Below are 20199 nucleotides of genomic sequence, written 5' to 3'. Positions count from 1 at the left end.
TGGAATTAATTAATAAATTTGTAGTACTGGATCCTTTGGGAAAGAGTAATTATAACATGACAGGCTTTCATATGTTACAGATAGAAATATAAGTCTCAACTGATTATATTAAATCACGTGAATTATATAGGTGAAAAAGCTATTGATTAGATCCCAAAAAAAATTGAAAGACAAGGCTATGAACAAATAATGGCAGATACACAAAAGAAAAAAATTTCAACTTGCAAAGGCAGACAGTTATTCGCATTGGAATAGAAGGATGTTTTGTGGCTAACAAAAGAAAATTAGGGAGAGAACCAAATTGAAAAAGTGGTGGTTTATGGTCAGAATGGACTTGGTAAACTGAAGTATTTTCATTACGTTAAAAGGAAATAAAATGACTTTAGATATTCCACGTGTGGTAGGACAACTTTTTTAAAAAAAAAGACCAAAAAGGTATTAAAACAAAAGGGAGAATTTTTTTTAAGCATTTCGCACCAGACAGTCAGCCATTCTTGTCTGGTGTGTGGTGTCAGGATTGGTCTCATTTCAGATTAACCGGGTCATGATATGAACATTCCTGACTTTACCTTTTTTTTTACGAGGCCGAGTGGCTAGCTCAACGCTCAACCCGGCACGGATGGAAATAAATTAAACTAAGATTAAACTAACAGACAGAAAGAAGAAATTCTGTAAGGAGAGAAGGTTGCAGAGAATAAATAATAAATACAAAATTGACACAAAACAGGAAACGGTTTCAACAAATGAGTTTATCTTTTCTCACAGTAAAGACATGTTGAATTTCCCCATGGGGATGAATAAAGTATCTATCTATCTATCATATAGAGCTAGGAAGCAGGCTGAGTGGAGGGGAAGCAAATCCTGATGCAGTGTTTCGATCTGAAACATCAAAAAATCCTTTCCTCTTATCAATACTGAACCCATTGAGTTCCTCCAGCAGATTGTTCCTCTGGAAACAGGCCTGTGGGCCCAGTTAACTACTTAAATTCAACTTTCTCCTTATCCCTTTAATCTTTTCCACCCATGTACTTGATGTCTTTTAAACATTACAATTTTATCTACCTTGCATGCTTCCTCTGGCAGCTGCTCTATATGCCCCCAACAATCAGTGTGTGGGGGAAAAAATTGCCTCTCTGCTCCCTTTCAAATCTCACCTTAAATTCATGCATTCTAATTTACCCTCAGATTTTGCCTCTTTCCCCCTTATAGAATTTTTTAGCTGTCCTCTGTCGGTTAGTTTAGTTACCCTTGTAAATTTAGACAACCGTCTTCACGACCCACCATATCACCAATTTTAGTGTTGCCTGCAAACTTACTAAGTTAACAACGTTGTTGTCCAAAACACAAATGCAGATGAACAATAATAGTGGATCTAGTATCAATCCTTGCAGCTCATCACTGGTGACAGGCTTCTAATCTGATAAACACCCCTTTTAACAAGCCAATTTTGTATCCAATGGTTAGGTCACCCCTGCATTTCAACCCAAATCATGAAATCTGGCCACTGGCATGTTTTCTAAGCAGCTGGTGATTATTCTGCACCCTCCCTACTGCAACACTACATCTTCAATATTATGAAATTATATAAGAGCTGTAGATTCTGTGGAAGAATTTTGTACTATACCTCCACAGAAGTGCATACAAATAATTGTGTCAGCAGCAGCTATCTCAAGCTATCTCTATCAAAATCTACAAACAAAAGAAAATCTACAGATGCTGGAAATCCAAGCAATACACACAAAATGCTGGAGGAATTCAGCAGGCCACACAGCATCTATGGAAAAAAGTACAGTTGACGTTTCGGGCCAAGACATTTCGGCAGGACCGGAGAAAAAATGATGAGGAGTATTTAAGTTGTGGGGGAAGGGAGAGAAAAACCACAAGGTGATAAGTGAAATCAGGAGTGGGAGGGATGAAGTAAAGAGTTGGGAAGTTGATTGGTGAAAGAAATACAAGGCTGGGGAAGGGGGGAGTCTGGTAGGAGAGACTGCATATTAAAGCCAGAGGTTGACACCATCAATATAGAACTCAAATAACATTCCTCAATTAAATTCTTAAATGCAAAAGATTTCAAAGTGCACTGACTTAACCTAGGTATTTTTATAACCTGCATTTCTTATAAGACAAGCTTATTTAAGAAAGTTACTCTTGCTAATACATGAATCTCTTATTCAGATTAATAAGATCAAAATCATGCACAAACCACTCAAATTATTTTAATAGTATTTATTCTTCCAATACAAATACTGTTAGATAATGCTGCAGACAAGTTTGCTTGTTTCAATGGCATTTATGGAGAATTGGAATATTGTCTCGATTTCACATAGCACCAGAACGGAAACCATGTCTGTGGAATAACAGGTTATGTACAGTGCAACTGATTGAAATGAAAAGGGTAAGTAATTAAAGAAAATACTAAAAATGTACATTGTTTTCTAATTTAACTAAAATAACAGCTTAACTATTATTAAAATTAATGAACATGGATTCTTGTAATAACTGTACCTTTTCCTTTGCTCTCAGTTGGCTGTTTGTCGATTCCCAAAGGCTCTACAGAAGCATCATCCCCTTTACTAAAACACGAAACAGCATTATCACATAGATTATATGAACTAGCACAGGTCTGCTGCTAAAAACAAAAGGGAAATTAATTTAACCAAGTCTCCCCTTATGCATACTCTGAAGAGGAACATATGAATTGCAACATCATATTCATATGCAGCTATATCACAATCACTGGCCAGTTGGGATAATCAAAATTAAACAATTCCTAACTGAGAGTTTAAACTCAGGAGCTAACTGCTCTCTTTCCCTTCGCATCATCCCCTCTTAAAAGCCACATTAATTTTCTTGAGTTCATGTATAACTGCAAAGAACAATCTTCTTAGATCTCAGCCAATCTTCTATCTACACTTGTATCAGAAAGCACTCCACAGGACATCTGTGAAAATCTGCTAATCGTTGGTAATGTATGAAATCTCCTCAACCTCCTAATGAAATATAGCTTCTGGCATACCTTCTTAGTAATTGCATCCAATATGTTGGGCTCAGTACTCTTCAGATGTTGACACCCAGGAATTTGAAGCTGCTCACCCTTGCCATTACTGACCCCTCTATGAGAACTGCTATGCATTCTCTCAATTTCCGCATGCTGAACTTAACAATCAATTCCTTGGTCTTACTGACACTGAATTCAAGGTGGTTGTTGTCGTTACACCACTTCATCAGCTGATCTATTACTCCTGTACGCCAACGCGTCACCACCTGAGATTCTGTCAAACACACTTGTGTTAGCAGCAAAAACGTAGATGGCATTTGAGCTATCCCCAGCCACACAGTCATGAGTGTAGACAGTAGAGTAGTGGGCTAAGCACACATTCTTGAGGCCTGCCTGTGTTGATTATCAGCAAGGACATGTTATTTCTGATCTGACTAACTATGGCCTCCCGATGAAGTCAAGGAAATAATGCAAAGAGCAGTACAGAGGTCCAGGTTTTGAGTACTTGTTTTCTAGTAGGGACGGGATGATTGCAAAGGGACGCTGAGCTGTACTGACGTAGGCATTGCTATTGACCAAATATTCCAAGGCCGAGTGGAGAGACAGTGAGATTGTATCCGCTGTAGACCTACTTGCGGTGGTACGCAAATTGCAGCGAATCCAGGTCCTTGCTCAGGGAGGAGTTAATTCTAGCCATAAACAAACTCTCAGAGCACTTCATCACAGTAGATGTGAGTGCTTTGTGGTTGAGGCAGCTCACCCTGCTCTTCTTGGACACTAATATGATAGGGCATATTTAAAGAGGAGGTTGACTGGTTCTTGATTAGTAAGGGCATCTAAGATTGCTGGAAAAAGGCAGAAGAATAGGGCTGAGATTGATTAATAGATCAGCCATGATGTAATGGCAGAGCAGATTCAATGGGCTGAACAGCCTAATTCTGCTCCTATGTCTTATGAATTGGTTGCATCACTGTCTGGTATGGAGGCTCCAATCCACAGTATCAGAAAAAGCTGCAGAGGGTTATTAAATCAGCTAGCCTCCCACCATTGAGGACATCTTAAAAATACGATGCCGCAAGAAGGCAGCATCCATCATTAAGGACCCTCAACAGGGAACCAGGGACCTTCTGCTGTCCCAGGAACTAAATGAATCTTATCAGTAATGGCCACAGATAGCCACAAATGCTTTAGATTTTAGCAGAAAGCCATTCATTTTTATTCTCCTTTGTCATGTGTTGAGATTTATATATCCAAAATGAGGGCTGGCTTTTAAAATTGATTGCAGAAGGGAATTTGGTTGTTTACAATGAAATCAGAAAACATACTTTGAATGATCTGATATCAACCATCCAGACCATGCAATGCTTCTCACAGATCAAAGTTCTGTCCTGAGTCTTTGTGGCTCATCAGGCCGGTGTTTATTCTGGCTTCTGTGGCGTGAAGCGACTGAAAGTACGAGACTCCCCCCTCAGATAGGACACCAGTCTATCGCAAGGTTGACCCCCAGCATTTTTTTTTTGCCAGTACCTATTTTTCAGCTGGGTAGACTGGAACATTGTGTGGTTAAGTGCCTTGCTCAAGGACACACGCTGCCTTGGCTGGGCTCGAACTCACGACCTTCAGGTCGCTAGTTGAATACCCTAACCACTTGAACACGTGCCACACCTTCTTACCCACCCAGAAAGATGGATGAGCAGAGGTGAAATCTACTTTTAGAATTGCAAACCTTTAGAATTCCATTCTGGAGAGCTGTGGATACAGAGTTATTAACTGACTTCAAAACCAAGATGAACTTCAATACAGGACCAAAATTCTAATCAACCATAAGATAATGTATTATATAATCTTAATTATAACATGCTCTTATGGATATTTAACATGGCTGCCAAATACCAAAAATAGTTGAAATGGATCAAGGTGGACAAATCCCAGGGAAAGATCCAAATCTTTGGACTATCTTTACTGTGCCCATTGTCTGTTTTTTTTAATCAATTATGCTATTGTTTGCACTGTTGTAGCTATGTGGTTTTGTGCAGGTCTTGTAGCTTTAGTTTTTGGTCTTGTTTGTCTGGTGGATTTGGAGCTCCTTTCCAGGGAACGCGCTAAGACGGTAGCACGATATTAATACGCAGCAGCCTCTCCGGACTCTGGATTGTGGATTGCCAAACGTTATGTGGATTTTCTAGTGTAGTCTGTTTTGTCATATGCTTTTGTGATATCATTCTGGAGGAATGTTGTCTCATTTTTTAACTGCATTGCATTTGTGGTTTCTAAATGACAATAAACTGAATCTGAATCTGAAATTATGTCAGCATATTGTGACATTTCTCGCAGTAATGCTCCGATTTAATACTGATTAAAATTTTGCCTTCAAAGATCAAGGTAAGTATTCTGCACAACACCTGAACCTCGATAAAATCATTAAGTACATCAGGCTGCTTTTTATTGATTACAGCTCAGCATTCAAAACAATCATACCATCAGTTCTATCCAACAAGTCCAAAACCTGGGCCCCTATACTCTGCAACTGGATCCTTGACTTCCTCATAAGGAGGCAACAGTCAGTGCGGATCAGAAGTAACATTTTCTCGCTTTCAATCAAGACTGGCGCGCCTCAAGGACATGTGCTTAGCCCAATGCATTACTCTCTTTGCACCCACGACTACGTGGCTAAGCACAGCTCAAACACCATCTACAAATTTGCTGATGACATGACTATTGTTGGCAGAATTTCAGACGGTGACAAGGAGGCACACAGGAGTGAGATAGATCAGCTGGTTGAGTGGTGTTGCAACAATAACCTTGCACTCAAAGACCAAGGAATTGATTGTGGACTTCAGGAAAGGGAAGCCCAAGGAACATACACCAGTATTCAGAGGGATCAGTAGTGGAAAAGGTGAGCAATTCCAAGTTCCTGGGTGCCAACATCTCTGAAGACCTATCCTATCTAATATATCAATATATTGATATAATTACAAAGAAGGCATGACAACAACTAAGTTTCATTAGTTTAAGGAGACATGGTAAGTCACCAAAAACTCTCAAATTTCTACAGATTTACCATGGAGAGCATTCTAACTGGTTGCATCACTATCTGGTACGGAGGCCACTGCACAGGATCAAAACAAACTGCAAAAAGTTGTAAACTCAGCCAGCTCCATCATGGGCACTGAGAACACCTTCAAAGTATGATGCTTCAAAAAGGAAGCATCAATCATTAAGGACATGCCTTCTTCTCATTGTTACTATCACAGAAGTGGTACAGCAACCTGAAGAGACACACTCAATGTTTCAGGAACACTTTCTTCCCCTCCGCCATCAGATTTCTGAATGGACAATGAACCCATGTACACTTTTTCACTATTTTATGGCTCTCTTTTGCACTACATAATTTTATAGCAGTTGTATCATTTTCATCAGTATTACTCTTTTGATCTTCCCAAGCCAAACTACCATTTAAATGAATGCAAGTGACCAAGTTAATGGCTTACCTATTCTTATCTGCCATCATTCACGATGATGATGGTTCAACTAAAAAAAGAAATAAATAGCAAAATTAACTGGAAATAGTATGAAATGGAACCAATACCATTCAATAAACAGCCTCAGCACAAATACCATTATTAAAAGAAAAACAAAACATTGTAATACAGGACATTCACATAAATATTCTGAGGCAGCGTGTATTACTTCAACAATATAATTTAACCAAATGAAAACTGGTGTATAGGAATACTATGACAAAATCCAGTATCTTCAACCTGCTGTTAATAAAAGTATCATGCAGCTCAGTGTGTCGATAACATCTTGAATTCTTTAATTATGACCAGATTTCAGTATTGACAGAAACAAATAAATAACAAGAACTAAAATTGAGTTGTTTAAATTAAAAGCAAAATGATGTATAACATTGCACTAAACTATGCAAGCATTGACCATTGAGATTTTTGCATAAATGTCTGATAATTTAAAAAAAATGTAATATATGGCCCCATTTTAGTTTTTGTTAACCTATAATTACAAAAGTAATCCATAAAGTGTTTATTTAGATATTGCAAGGTCCAGTTAATCTACAGGTGATATGTATCAAAGGTTTCTTAGAAACTGAGATGGGTAATAAATAATCACCTTGCCAATGAAGCTGTTGGATTGAACTGTATAATTGTTAGTTCCTTGTAATTTAACTTTTTATGCTTGTTTATATAAATATCCACATACAAGTAATTGTTCAATGGGTTTTCTAATGGTTAGTTTCCTCACTTGTAGACCCCAGTCAATTTGAATTGGCAACACCTCCTCCACAATCTTCATCAGCACAGGTGCATCACAAGGCTGTGTGCTTAGTCCCGTTTTATTTGCTTTACTTTGTGTGACTAAGCATAGGTCCAATGCCATATTCTACTTTGTTGATGACACCACTGTCGTAGGCCAAATCAGCATATAGGAAACCTGGCTGAGTGGTGTCATAACAACCACTTAACTCAATGTCAACAAGACCTTGGAGCTGATTGTGGATTTCAGGAAAAGGAAACTAGAGCTCCAAGAGAGGGTCCACAAGTTTAAATTGATCCGTTATTATTTTGGAAGACCTGTCCTGGGCCCAGCACTCAAATACAATTATAGGAAGCATGGCATGAGTTTTTGAAGATTTGGCACGACATCTAAAAATTTTACCAACTTCTAGAGATACGTTGTGGATGACTGACTGCATCACAGCAGACGGTTGAACGTCCAAGTTGCTGTGTTTTTCATTGATTCTATTATGATTATGGATTTATTTTGTCTGAGGAAAAACTGAATCTCAGGGTTGTATATGGTGACATGCATATGCTTTAATTATAAATTTAGTTTGAACAGCTCTTCTGTACTTTCTGGAAGCCTCTTGGTTTCAGTGGCAAGTATTGCACTCCTTGAATGAGGGCTATCTGGTAGCTGACTATTATCTATGGAAATTCAATGGAATGCGCATTATCAGCAGATTGATCTAAGAAGACCAGACTAAATAGGACTGGGTTCTATGTTTTTATTTTTCCCTGCTGCAAAGGTCTCTACGTATTTATATTTACTGTATACCTACATCCCCCCCCCTCTCTCACACACTTCATTTTCTTTCTCCTCTTTTCATTCTTGTAATGTTTAATAAATGACTATGTAACAAGTTTTAGCCTCATTCTTGATTTCCAAAGAACCTTGGACCAAAAGCATCATGATTCAGCAAAGAACATGCCCAGTGAATGAATAAGTATGATTTTGGTGTATTTTCTGGATAGAGCTGGGCAAAACTGAATTCTGCCATATACCTGTTTTCATAATTGCGTAATCTGTTCAATGTTATCTACATAAATAAAACAAATGGCATACACCCTATCCTTGTTATATGCGTCTTCAGACAATGCGGATTCACAGTTATGCGTCGAACCTATTACCACCAACTTCACCTTATATGTGTCCAAAACTCAGTTACGCGCAGCCGTTGGGACGAGAAGCACCGCTTTCCCACCAATACAAGTCACGTACGCACACCTCACAGTCTCATTCCCGCGCCAGTCTCGCATTGGTTTTGGCAGCGTGTGGATGTGCGATCTTGCACCCTTAAACTTTTGTTATTACCTATGGTGCACTGATTTTGTGCTTGAAATATTTAACTATGCCTCCTAAGCGTCCTATGTCAAGTCCTGGTCCATCAGCCAAGCGGCAGAGAACCACTTTAACAAGTTAGAAATTATAAACAGGGCCCCGTCAGGTGAAGGTAACACAGCTCTGGGACACTACTTCAGCCTGGGTGAGTCCACGATCAGAAACATAAAGAAAAATGCTGAGTAAATAAATAGTGCAGTGATTGATTCATCACAAGTGTCTGCAAAGATTGTTACCAAAGTGTGTAACCCGATTATGACAAAAATGGAGGAAACGTTGAGTTTCTACATTGAGCATGAAACAAAAAAAACCACTTAGTTCCAATCACCTTTGTGTAAAAGCTTTGGAGATTTGTGGTCGCCTTTGTTCAGAGGCTAGTGAGGAAGTGTCAAGTGATATCGCTAGCTTTAATGCAAGTAGGGGATGGTTTTCTAAGTTTGTTAATCGTCACAGGCTTCACAACTTAGTTGTGCGTGGTGAGTAAGCTACTGCTGACCAGGAAGCTGCTGAATGCTACCCTTTGCAGTTGTGGGCTATGATAGCTGAGTTAGGTATCACACCAAAGCAGGTGTTTAATGCAGACGAAACTGGGCTTTTTTGGAAGTGTATGCTGAAACACACTTACATAAGTAAGGATGAAAAGATTGTGTCAGGTTTCAAGGCAGCAAAGGATAGGTTGTTCTGCTTTTGTGTTCTAATGCCAAAATATAATACGAATGTTGTCTTGTGGTACTGCTTTTGTGTCGTATTGGTATGAAAATGTGAATAAATTACAGATAAAGCGTATTTATGAAGCCCTCCAGAATGCATCCCTATTTTCTCCATTTAAATAATTATGCACATTATGTGTTTTCCATACTATGCATTGACTGTGAGGAACGATTCCCCCACATATAACAAGGATAGGGTGTATAATGCTACTGCAATGGAATTATCAGCTTACTACAGATTGTCAACTGATTAGAAATTACAAATAATTGACCATAAAGAGCCTATGCATGTCTTCAGCAACTTAATGAACAAAGACATAGTAGGCTACTGTTCTATGGAATTAATAATCTTGTGTTTTGAACTGCATAGGCATGAGCGTCATACCTTGTTAACAAGACTTTGATACAGCATAAGTTTGATTTTATTCTAGTGACCAATATACAAATATACTCGGGTAGTTTAAATCAACTGGGAATTTAAATAAATCAGAATAGATCCCAAGGTAGATTGAAAAACTCAACAATGCATTTTAGTGATGTTCTTAAACTTTGACTGGCATACATAAAAGTCATACATCTCTCAAAAGTTAAAAATCAAAATGAAAGCAAAGGATAAAAAAATCTCATTTTCCAAAGCATTTAATATCACATAGGATTTTGAAGTGCTCAGACAACCAGTTTTCAACTTGAGAAAAAAATTTGTTATGCTATATGAAATACTGTTGTTAAACTTAACTGGAAACTTATTTATTCAGGGAAAGCTGCCCAATTTACAGTGTCAGTTTACTTCCTAAAGTGCAGCTGAAATTTTTCCACCAATACTGATTTTTTTTAAGTGCATCTTGTGTAACAATAAATCAACAAATTGCAACATAGTTATTGAGTGAAATAAATTAAAAACAAAAGACGACTTTTGTGTCACCTTGTATCAGTATGGATTGACAACCAATATCAAAAGCCCAATTATTCAAACCTCATTCCACTAAATCAACTTTTACACTGAGATTAACAAGCACACTAGGCAAGTCAAAAATGAATTCTCATAAGGAAGCATAAACCACAACATTGAAACAAGTCATTCAGCTCAAATAATTTATGCCATTGATCAAATGATTTCAGAATCATCCCATACTCCTCTATCTCCTGCTTCTGTGTCAAAGAACTTCACCCTAATTTATTTCTGGAGGGTTCTTCTTCTCTAGGTATTTTTAAATTGTTGCAGACAGTACCCATCATTATTGAATGCACGTACTACCATTGATATCCTTAGTAATAACACCCAGCCTCCCAATGGAGCCAAGATCAAGATTAGCCACATCAAAATGACAGAACAGGTTGAAGGGACCATACAGGCTACTCCTGCTCCTATTATATTCTTTTCTGCATTGTCCAGAATGCCTCCCCCAGTAAAAACCTGCACAACCACTTCTCCCTACTATTCCAATGCAACCGCCAAACAACTGCTTTCTCGCTTTCACCAACGCATTCTCCTTCATTCCACTCAAATCTCTTCCTCTAATCACAAACAAGAGAAAATATGCAGATACTGGAAATCCAAGCAACCCACACAAAATGTGGGAGGAACTCAGCAGGCCATGCAGCATCTATGGAAAAAAGCACAGTCAACATTTCGGGCTGAGACCCTTCGGCAGGACTGGAGAAAAAAAAAGCTGGAGTAGATTTAAAAGATAAGGGTAGGGGAGAGAGAAACACAAGGTATTAGGTGAAACCTGAAGGTGGGAGGGATAAAGAGCTGGGAAGTTGGTGAAAGAGATACAGCAGTGGAGAAGGGAGAGTCTGATAGAAGAGGACAGAAGCCCATGGAAGAAAGAAAAGGGGAAGGGGAATGGTGAAGGGGGGGTGGGAGGGGAAGCATTACTGGAAGTTCAGAAATTGATGTTGATGCCATCAGTTTGGAGTGTACCCAGACAGAATACAAGGTGTTGTTCCTCCAACCTGAGTATGGCCTCATCACGACAGTGAAGGAGGCCATGGAAAGACGTATCAGAATGGGTCTGAGAAGTGAAATTAAAATGGGTGGCCACTGCCAGACAGAGTGTCCAATCTTCACAAAGGAAGACTACCACGATGCAACCAGTAAAGCATCCTTTTGGTAAAACACACTGCTACCTTTAAGAATCAACACAAAGATCATGCTTTCCTCGACATCCTTCAATATCCTCTCACCTTTATTTGACGTCATGCTTACAAGCCTCTTTCCTCAAATTTCTGGATTCAGTCACACTTGCTTTTTTTCTACCCAGCTGACCTTTATAAGCTGACTTATTTATACCTTTCTACAGTGTAAACATTTCTTCTTCATTGTACCATCACATCCTCTACATTTAGGTTTGGAACATTAATATCCTGTAAAATGGAAGGGATCGACTAGCCAGTCCTATTGAATTTCAATTCCGAAAACCATTCAGAGATCTTAAACTAACTGTCAACTGTACCAGTTCTTTAATTCTAGCCTGATTCCTGAAGCACAAAGACTGATAATTCGAAGTTTCAAATTTCCAGTTGCTTTCTCCCCCATCTGAAATACATTTCATCTGGGCCTGGTCCATTTCCTATTCATCAATTTTCAAATATGATAAATTCCTAGAAGTTACTTTGTTTACCCTATTCTATACTTCACACTTGTTCCCTTTATATACAACACTGGAACCAGCCATCGTGAGGAAATTGCAAACTAATAACCTTGCTCATGCCTCCACACATTTTATTTTCTCATTCCTAATAAGGCCTATTATTTCCTAGTTGTCCCCTTGTTTTTATGCACTACTTTGTTTTTATTTGCCAACTACTTTTCATACAATTTCATTGCCTTCACATTTACACTGTGTATTCTTCCAGCTCTCTGCGATATTAAAGATCTTGGTGCTCTACACAAGCTTCCTCTCCTTACCTTATCTTATCCATTTGGCAAAACCTGCTTCTGTCCAGCCTACCAGTATCAGCCGCTTGCAAGATCTCATTGGATTCACATTATCCACTAGAAAAAAGTTTTCAACTGAATAGTCTGTTTAGGAAGCGACTTTAATGATATTAAAGTGAGGCCAAAAATGAATGGGTGCTTCATTTCTTCCCCTGGGTCTTAATCCCCATTGTTAATTTCTGATCAGTCTAATTCAACTGTAAATGCTGTATAGTAACCAGTGTTATCTTCTTCTGGAAAAGAGAAGCAACACAAGATATTATTTCACAAAATTGAGAAACAGCCACCTGCAGATGTCAGGAAACTTTACTGCAGGTGGTTCTTCTGTATAAAACCAGGCTCATTTCTGAGATAATCTTGATTTTGTCCTTTAAAGATTGGATATTTTGCATTCTGATTTGTTGTTCATAATCATCAGCCTGATCGGTCCCCTTTCCACTTCACTATTGCTCAATACATGTGCCCAAGAGCAGCTGCCTTAATGACTATTGCCCAGTAGCACTCACATCTACAGTGATGAAATGCTTTGAGGTTGGACATGCCTAGATTGAACTCCTGCTTCAGCAATGAGCTGGACTCATTGCAATTTGTCTATTGCCACAATAGGTCAATGGCAGATGCAATTTCAATGGCTCTTCACACAGCCTTAGATCATCTGGATGAACAACACTAACAGGATGCTGTTCATCGACTATAGCTCAACATTTAATACCATCATTCCCACAATCCTGATGGGGAAGTTACAGAACCTGGGCCTCTGTACCTCCCTCTGCAATTAGATTCTTGATTTCCTAACTGGAAGACTACAATTTGTGCGGATTGATGATAACACCTTCTCCTCACTGATGATCAACACTGGTGCACCTCAGGGGTGTGTGCTTAGCCCACTGCTCTACCCTCTCTATACCCATGACTGTGTGACTAGGCATAGCTCAAATACCATCTATAAATTTGCTGATGATACAACCATTGTCGGTAGAATCTCAGATGGAGACGAGAGAACATACAGGAGCGAGATATGTCAACTAGTGAATTGGTGTCGCAGCAACAACCTGGCACTTGAAGTCAGTAAGACGAAAGAGATGATTGTGGACTTCAGGAAAGGCAAGACAAAGAAACACATACCAATCCTCACAGAGGGATCAGAAGTGGAGAGAGTGAAGAATTTCAAGTTTCTGGGTGTCAATATCTCTGAGGATCTAACCTGGTCCCAACATATCGATGCAGCCATAAAGGTGGCAAGACAGCGCCTATACTTCATTAGGAGTTTGAAGAGATTTGGTATGTCAACAAATACACTCAAAAACTTCTATGGAAGTACCATGGAGAGCATTCTGACAGGGTGCATCACTGGCTGGTATGGAGGGGCTACTGCATAGGACTGAAAGAAACTGCAGAGGGTTGTAAATTTAGTCGGCTTCATCTTGGGTACTAGCCTACAAAGTGCCCTTTTCTCACTGTTACCATCAGGTAGGAGATACAGAAGCTTGAAGGCACATACTCAATGATTCAGGAACAGCTTTATCCCCTCTGCCATCTGATTCCTAAATGGACATTGAATCTGTGTACACTACCTCACTTTTTAAATAAATATTATTTCTGGTTTTTGCACTTTTTAATTCATTCAATAAACACACTGTAATTGATATACTTTATTATTATTTTCTTCCTCTACATTGTGAATTGCTGCTAAGTTAACAAATTTCACGACACATGCTGGTGATAGTAAATCTGATTCTGATTCCACTTGAAGTTACTACTGACTGCAATAGTACAGAAGTGATAAGAGCACCTCACAGATTTTTAAAGCACCATTTGCTGCAGATTACATAATCCAAACTAATGGACTATTCTTTAAAAAGAAAAAAAAACACAATAATAAAGAACCAGTGGAGGGTTATGTAGAGAATCAGTCATTAGAATAAAATTTAACGGAAAGTAAGAGGATGCTAGGGTTCCTACAGCATTTGGTAACAAAATATAGGAACAAAATTAAAACACTTGGCACATTAAGTCTGCTGCCATTCTATCACAGTTGATTTAATATCCTCCTCAAACTCATTCTCCTGCCTTGTCCTCGACCTTTGATGCCCTAATCAAGGACCTATCAATGGCCGTTTTAAATGTACTGAGTGACTTAGCCTCCACAGGCGTACGTGGCAATGAAGCACACAGAATCACCACTCTCTTGCTAACGAAATTCCTGTTCATCTCTGTTCTAAATGGACCTCCCTCTATTCTGAAGCTGTGCCCTTTAGTCCCTAAACTCACCCACTATAGGAAACATTCACCCCACATCCACTCTATCTCAGCCTTTCAATATTCAACAGGTTACAATGAAATGTCACTCCCCCATTCTTCTGAACTCCAGCAAGTACAGGCCCAAAGCCAAACACTCCTCATACATTAACCCCTTTATTCCTGGAATCATTCTCATGAACCTCTCCAATATCAGCACATCTTTTCTTGGATAAGGGGCTCAAAATTGCTCACAATAATCTAAGTGCGGTCTGCCCAATACATTATAAAGTCATAGCATTACATTATTGCTCTTACATTCTAGTCCTCTTGAAATGAATGCTAACACTGCATTTGCCTTCATTACCACCAACTGAACCTGCAAGTTAATCTTTAGAGAATCCTGCACGAGGACTCAAAAATCAGAGGTGCAAAGGGATTTGAGAGTTTTATCCCTGCCAAGAAAAAATAAACTATGCATTTATTCCTTCTACCAAAGTGCATGACCATACACTTCCAAACACTACAGAGCTGTGTAAAAATATTCAGTCCCAACCCTTTGTTCAGACTGATTTTGATCAATTTAACTGGGAATTTTTATTTGTGAATCACATCACATGCTGCCCCCCCCCCCCCAACAGTAGAATCCAATAACAGTGAATATTGTAAAGCATGGAAAACAAAAAAATCAAAAATTGAACTGCCAGCAGTTCAAATATATTAATCATATTTGCTCAGTAGTTAGCTGAATCACATCTCACAGCTTTAACAGCCAGTAGTCTTTTTCGAGAAGTATGAGCTTTGCACAACATAATAGAAACATATTTGCCCATTCCTCCTTGTAAAATTGTTCAAGCCATGCCAAGTTAATTGGGGAGCAGTAATTGACAGCAATCTTGAGGTCTTGCCAGAGATATTGGATCCTGTTCAGGTCAGGATTTTTACTGGGCCACTCAAGGACATCAATTTTCTTCATTTGAAGCCACTCCATGGTTGCTCTGGCAGTGTGCTTTAGGTTGTTGTCCTGCTGAAAGACAAACTTCCTCCCCAGGTTAAATTTTCTGGCAGAGGCTAGCAGGTTTTTATTCAGGATCTCTCTATTTAAGCCAGTGGTATAGTGGCACCCGCACCGGATTTTAAGGAGAGTAGTTCCAGGTTTGAATCTGACCAGCTCCTTGCATGCTGGGCTGAGTGTCGAGCTAGAAACTCGTCTCACAAAAACCAGACAAATGCTAAAGAAACAGCAAAGTTGCCGCACAATGAGCAATTCTTCCCCCCCACCCCCCCTGCATTTAGCAGCATTCATCTTCCCATAATCTTGACCAGATCTTCAGTCCCTGCTGCTGAAAAGCATCCCATAGCATGGTGCTACCTCCAGACTTTATAGTAGGGATGGTGTTACCTTGCTGATGTGCAGTATGGAATACTCTGAGGTACGTTCAGTGCCTTTAAGGTGGTCTTGTAATCTTCTGCAGATTTGTGCTTCCCTGTTATCATTTTACTGATTTGGCTTGAATATGCTTTTGTCTTCATTTTGGTTTGGTCTGTTGAAAACCTACCATACTGTTGGACCTTACAAGGAGAGGGACATTTATTCTTGTGCATTCACTGGAAACAGGAAATCCTCCAATTTTCTACAACAAATTAGGTGAGTTGGTAAAATAATACAGTATATTGCATCTGAGTAAAGAGTGTAGTAATTACAAAGGGGATGAATACTTTTACAGCCTCAGAATTTTGGTCTATAATTTTTAGTAAATTGTGGACAGGTTATGGATTTTTCTTTTGATTTGCCATAATGTACAATGATTAGCTCAAAATCCTACTTCAATACATTTAAAATTTAGAAAATGGTTCAGTAAAATGTGAAGAAGAGTTGTGGAGGTCTTTGCCTATTCTCTTAATCTATCCAAGTCCTTCTGCAGACTCTCTGCTTTCAACACTACCCACTCCTCTTTGCCACTCTCCCATCACAGCCACTGAAGCTTGTAACTGCTTCGGAGTTGACTTAGTGGGTGGCCACCCTCACAATTCCCCTTCTTGCATTGTCACTCAGCTTTTGGGGATGCCCTGCTCTAGGTAGATTTACAGCTGTGCCATATTTTTTCCATTTCTTGATGATTGACCTAACTGTACTTCAAGGGATATTCAGTGACTTGGAAATTTTCTTGTATCAATCTCTTGACTTGTGCTTTTCAATAACCAGAGTTGCTTCGAGTTTTCTTTTGTTTTCATGGTGTTTTTTTTTGGCCAGGATATCGACTCACCTGCAGTTGGACCTTCCATATACAGGTGTATTTTTACTACAATCAGTTGAAATACCATGACTATACACAGGTTATCTCCATTTAACTAATTAGGTGATTTCCAAACCCAATTGGCTCCACGACTGTTAATTTGGTTTGTCATATTAAAGGGGGTAATCAATTATTTTATGCTTTATATTTGTAATTAATTTAGATCACTTTGTAGAGATCTGTTTTCACTTTGACAGGAAAGGGTCTTTTGTTGATCAATGTCAAAAAAAGTTCAATTAAATCCACTGTGATTCAATGTAAAACATTAAAATATGAAAACTTACAGGGAGGGGAAATACTTTTTATAGGTACTGTACACCCCACTGATCGGAAAAAGGTAGCTGAAGAGATTGTGCTGGCATTAGTAATGACCTTTTAAGAATCACTACATTCTGGAATGATCCTGGAGGTCTGGAAAATTGCAAATGTCACTCCACTCTCTAAGTAGGCAGAAGAAAGGAAATTTCTTTTAAGTTAATTGTCAAGGAAATTTCTTGAAGTCAGTTAACCTGACTTCAGTGATTGGGAAGATGTTGGAGCCAATTTTTAAGGATGATGTTTTGGTACTTTGAGGTGCATGATAAAGTAGGCCAAAGTCAGCATGATTTCCTTCAGGGAAATCTTGCCTGACAAATCTGTTGGAAATTTTTGAGGAAATAACAGGTAGAACAGACAAAGAAGAGTCAGTGGACGTTGTTTATTTGGATTTTCAGAAGGCTTTTGACAAGGTACTGTACATGAGGCTAATTAACAAGATAAGAGCTCATGCTATTACACAAAAGATACTAGAATGGATAATAGATTGGCTGCTTGGCAGGAGGTAAATAGTCAGAATAAAGAAGGGCTCTTCTGGTTGGCTGCCAGTGACTAGTGATGTTCCACAGGGGTTAGTGTTGGATTGCTTCTTTTCACATGTCAAGAAGGAAGGAATTGATGACTCAGTGGCCAAGTTTGCAGATGATACAAAGAGAGGTACTGTTCAACACTGTTGAAAAACTCACATGAAACCTCGGCTAGTTTGCTATAAGCGACGTGTGAGTCTCTGAAGTCAGCTAGAAGGTTCTATCGTCTGATGAAACCAAATTTGAGCATCTTGGCTATCAGACTAAACGCACATCATCAAAAACACAGTAAGCATCCCTTACTATAAAGCATGCTGGTGGCTGCATTATGCTGTGGGAATGCTTTACTGCAGCAGGCCCTGAAAGGCTTGTGGAGGTAGAGGGTAAAATGAATGCAGCAAAATACAGGGAAATCATGGAGGAAAATCTGATGCAGTCTGCAAGGGAACTGCAACTTGGGAGAAGATTTGTTTTCCAGCAAGACAATGATCCCAAGCATAAAGCCAAAGATACACAGCAACAGCTTAAAAACAGCAAAGTTAATGTTCTGGAGGACCAAGTCAGAGTCCAGTTGAGAATTTGTGGCCGGACTTGAAAAGAGCTATTCACTCACAATCCCCGTGCAGTTTGACACAGCTTGAGCAGTTTTGTAAAAAAAAAGGGGGGAAATGCAGTGTCCAGAGACCTAACCACACAGACTCCAGGCTGTAATTGCTGCCTAAGGTGCATCTACTAAACGAAGGGGGTGAGTAATTATGTAATCAAATATTTTGTGTTTAACAAAAGTAATACATTTAGACCAATTTGTAGAAATTGTTTTCACTATGACACAAAGTCTTTTCTGTTGATCAGTGTTAAAAAAGCCAAATTAAATCCATTATGATTCAATGTTGTAACATAAAATTTCTGGAGGGTGTGGAAGACACCTTTTATAGGCACTGGAGTCCATCCAGTCCAGGTGAGTTATCTAACTTCAGACCTTTGAGCTTCCCAAGCACCTTCTCCTTAACTACACACTTCTATCCTAACACCCTTGGACTTCTGGTATACTGCTAGTGTTCCTGCACAGTGAAGGCTGAATCTAAGTACTTCAGTTCATCCGCCACTTCTACCTCTCCAGAGTCACCCTCCAGTGGCCCAATATTCACTCTCACCCCGCCCACACTTCATATATCTGAGAAAATGTTTCAACACCATTAGGTAGTTTACCATCATAGTCCATTTTTTCTCTCTACACCATTTTTTTTGTTGCTCTTTGCTGGTCCTCAAAAGCCTTCCAATCCTTTAACTTCCCATTCATCTCCACCACATTATATCCCTCTCCCCCACTGCCCATGAACCACCCCCCCCAACCAGCCACAGACGCCCCACCCTCCCTCCAGAATGCATCTTCATCTTTGGTATACATCTATCCTGTATCTTCTGAATTGCCCCCAGAAACCAGTCACCACCATCCTGCCAGTGTCCCCATCTAATCAATCCCAGCCAGCCCCTCTCTCATGCCCGTGCAGTTCCCTTTACTCCACTGTAATAATAATACATTTCACTTCTATATCTTCTCTCAAACTGCAGGGCGAATTCTATTGTATTATGATCACTTCTTCCTGAAGCTTCCTTTACTTTAAGCTCCCTAATCAAATCTGGTTCATTACACAACAGGAAATCCAGAATCGCCTTTCCCCTAGAGCAGTGGTTCCCAACCTTTTTTTGGCCATGCCCCACCTAATCACCTCTAAAATCCTGATGCCCCCTGTGGTGATATATAATTCTTATTATTCAAAAAGTGAACTCCTATTCACCTGGAGGAAGCCTAAAAGACCATTAACTTGGTTTAAACAAACTTCCAAAGAACATGGCATTCATGAAAGAGAAAAATAAAAGAACCAAAGGACTGTTAAAGTTCTGAAGAAGAAATTACTAAGAAATTGTAAAAAAAAAAGAACATTAAGTGATATTAAAATAATAATAAATAAATAAAACAATGCCGATTCGTTTCTACAGCATACAAAGACAGATACACCGTTTAAAAGAGATGACGCAATGAACACACCTTCACACCACCAAGAACCGAAAGCTACTGCAAAAAGCAGCATTGGCGCGACCTCGTACGAGTTTCTTACGTGTTTGGACTTGTTCATTCGTTCCTTCCTACATCAGTCAATTCATTAATTTAATTATGAAAGCCATTTGATGGTTGTAATGATGGTGATACACTATATATACAGTACATATGCAATTACACATGTACATACACACAAGTATTTTTATGTATGCATACTGTATATACACATATGTATTAACTCGCACACACACTCATACTCACACAGACTTACTAGAAAAAATTCACTGTTAATAACTCATTCTCAAATTGCCCCACGTTGGGAACCACTGCCCTAGAGGGATCACCACAAGCTGCTCAAAAAAAGCTATCTTGTAGGCATTCTACAAATTCCCTCTCTTGGGATCCAGCACCAACCTGATTTTCCCCAATCTACCCGCACATTGAAATACCCCAACTGTTGGAATATCACCCTTT

General features: G+C 39.2%; 1 protein-coding gene across 3 annotated transcripts in view; it reads right to left on the bottom strand.

The window, feature by feature from the left end:
- Window positions 1-20199, bottom strand: part of nap1l4b (nucleosome assembly protein 1-like 4b) — a 121777-nt gene that overhangs the window by 91967 nt on the left and 9611 nt on the right. For all 3 annotated transcript variants that reach the window (XM_073049266.1, XM_073049263.1, XM_073049265.1), the window contains exons 2-3: window positions 6490-6529; window positions 2506-2573 (exon numbers count right to left, since the gene is read on the bottom strand). In XM_073049266.1, the coding sequence (XP_072905367.1) occupies window positions 2506-2573; window positions 6490-6509 (88 nt within the window). In that variant the 5' untranslated portion in view covers window positions 6510-6529. The remainder of the gene's footprint in view (window positions 1-2505; window positions 2574-6489; window positions 6530-20199) is intronic.

The sequence above is a fragment of the Hemitrygon akajei genome, chromosome 6, assembly GCF_048418815.1.
Source record: "Hemitrygon akajei chromosome 6, sHemAka1.3, whole genome shotgun sequence".
Classification (NCBI taxonomy): Eukaryota; Metazoa; Chordata; class Chondrichthyes; order Myliobatiformes; family Dasyatidae; genus Hemitrygon; species Hemitrygon akajei.
This window is presented reverse-complemented; position numbering and strand designations above follow the sequence as displayed.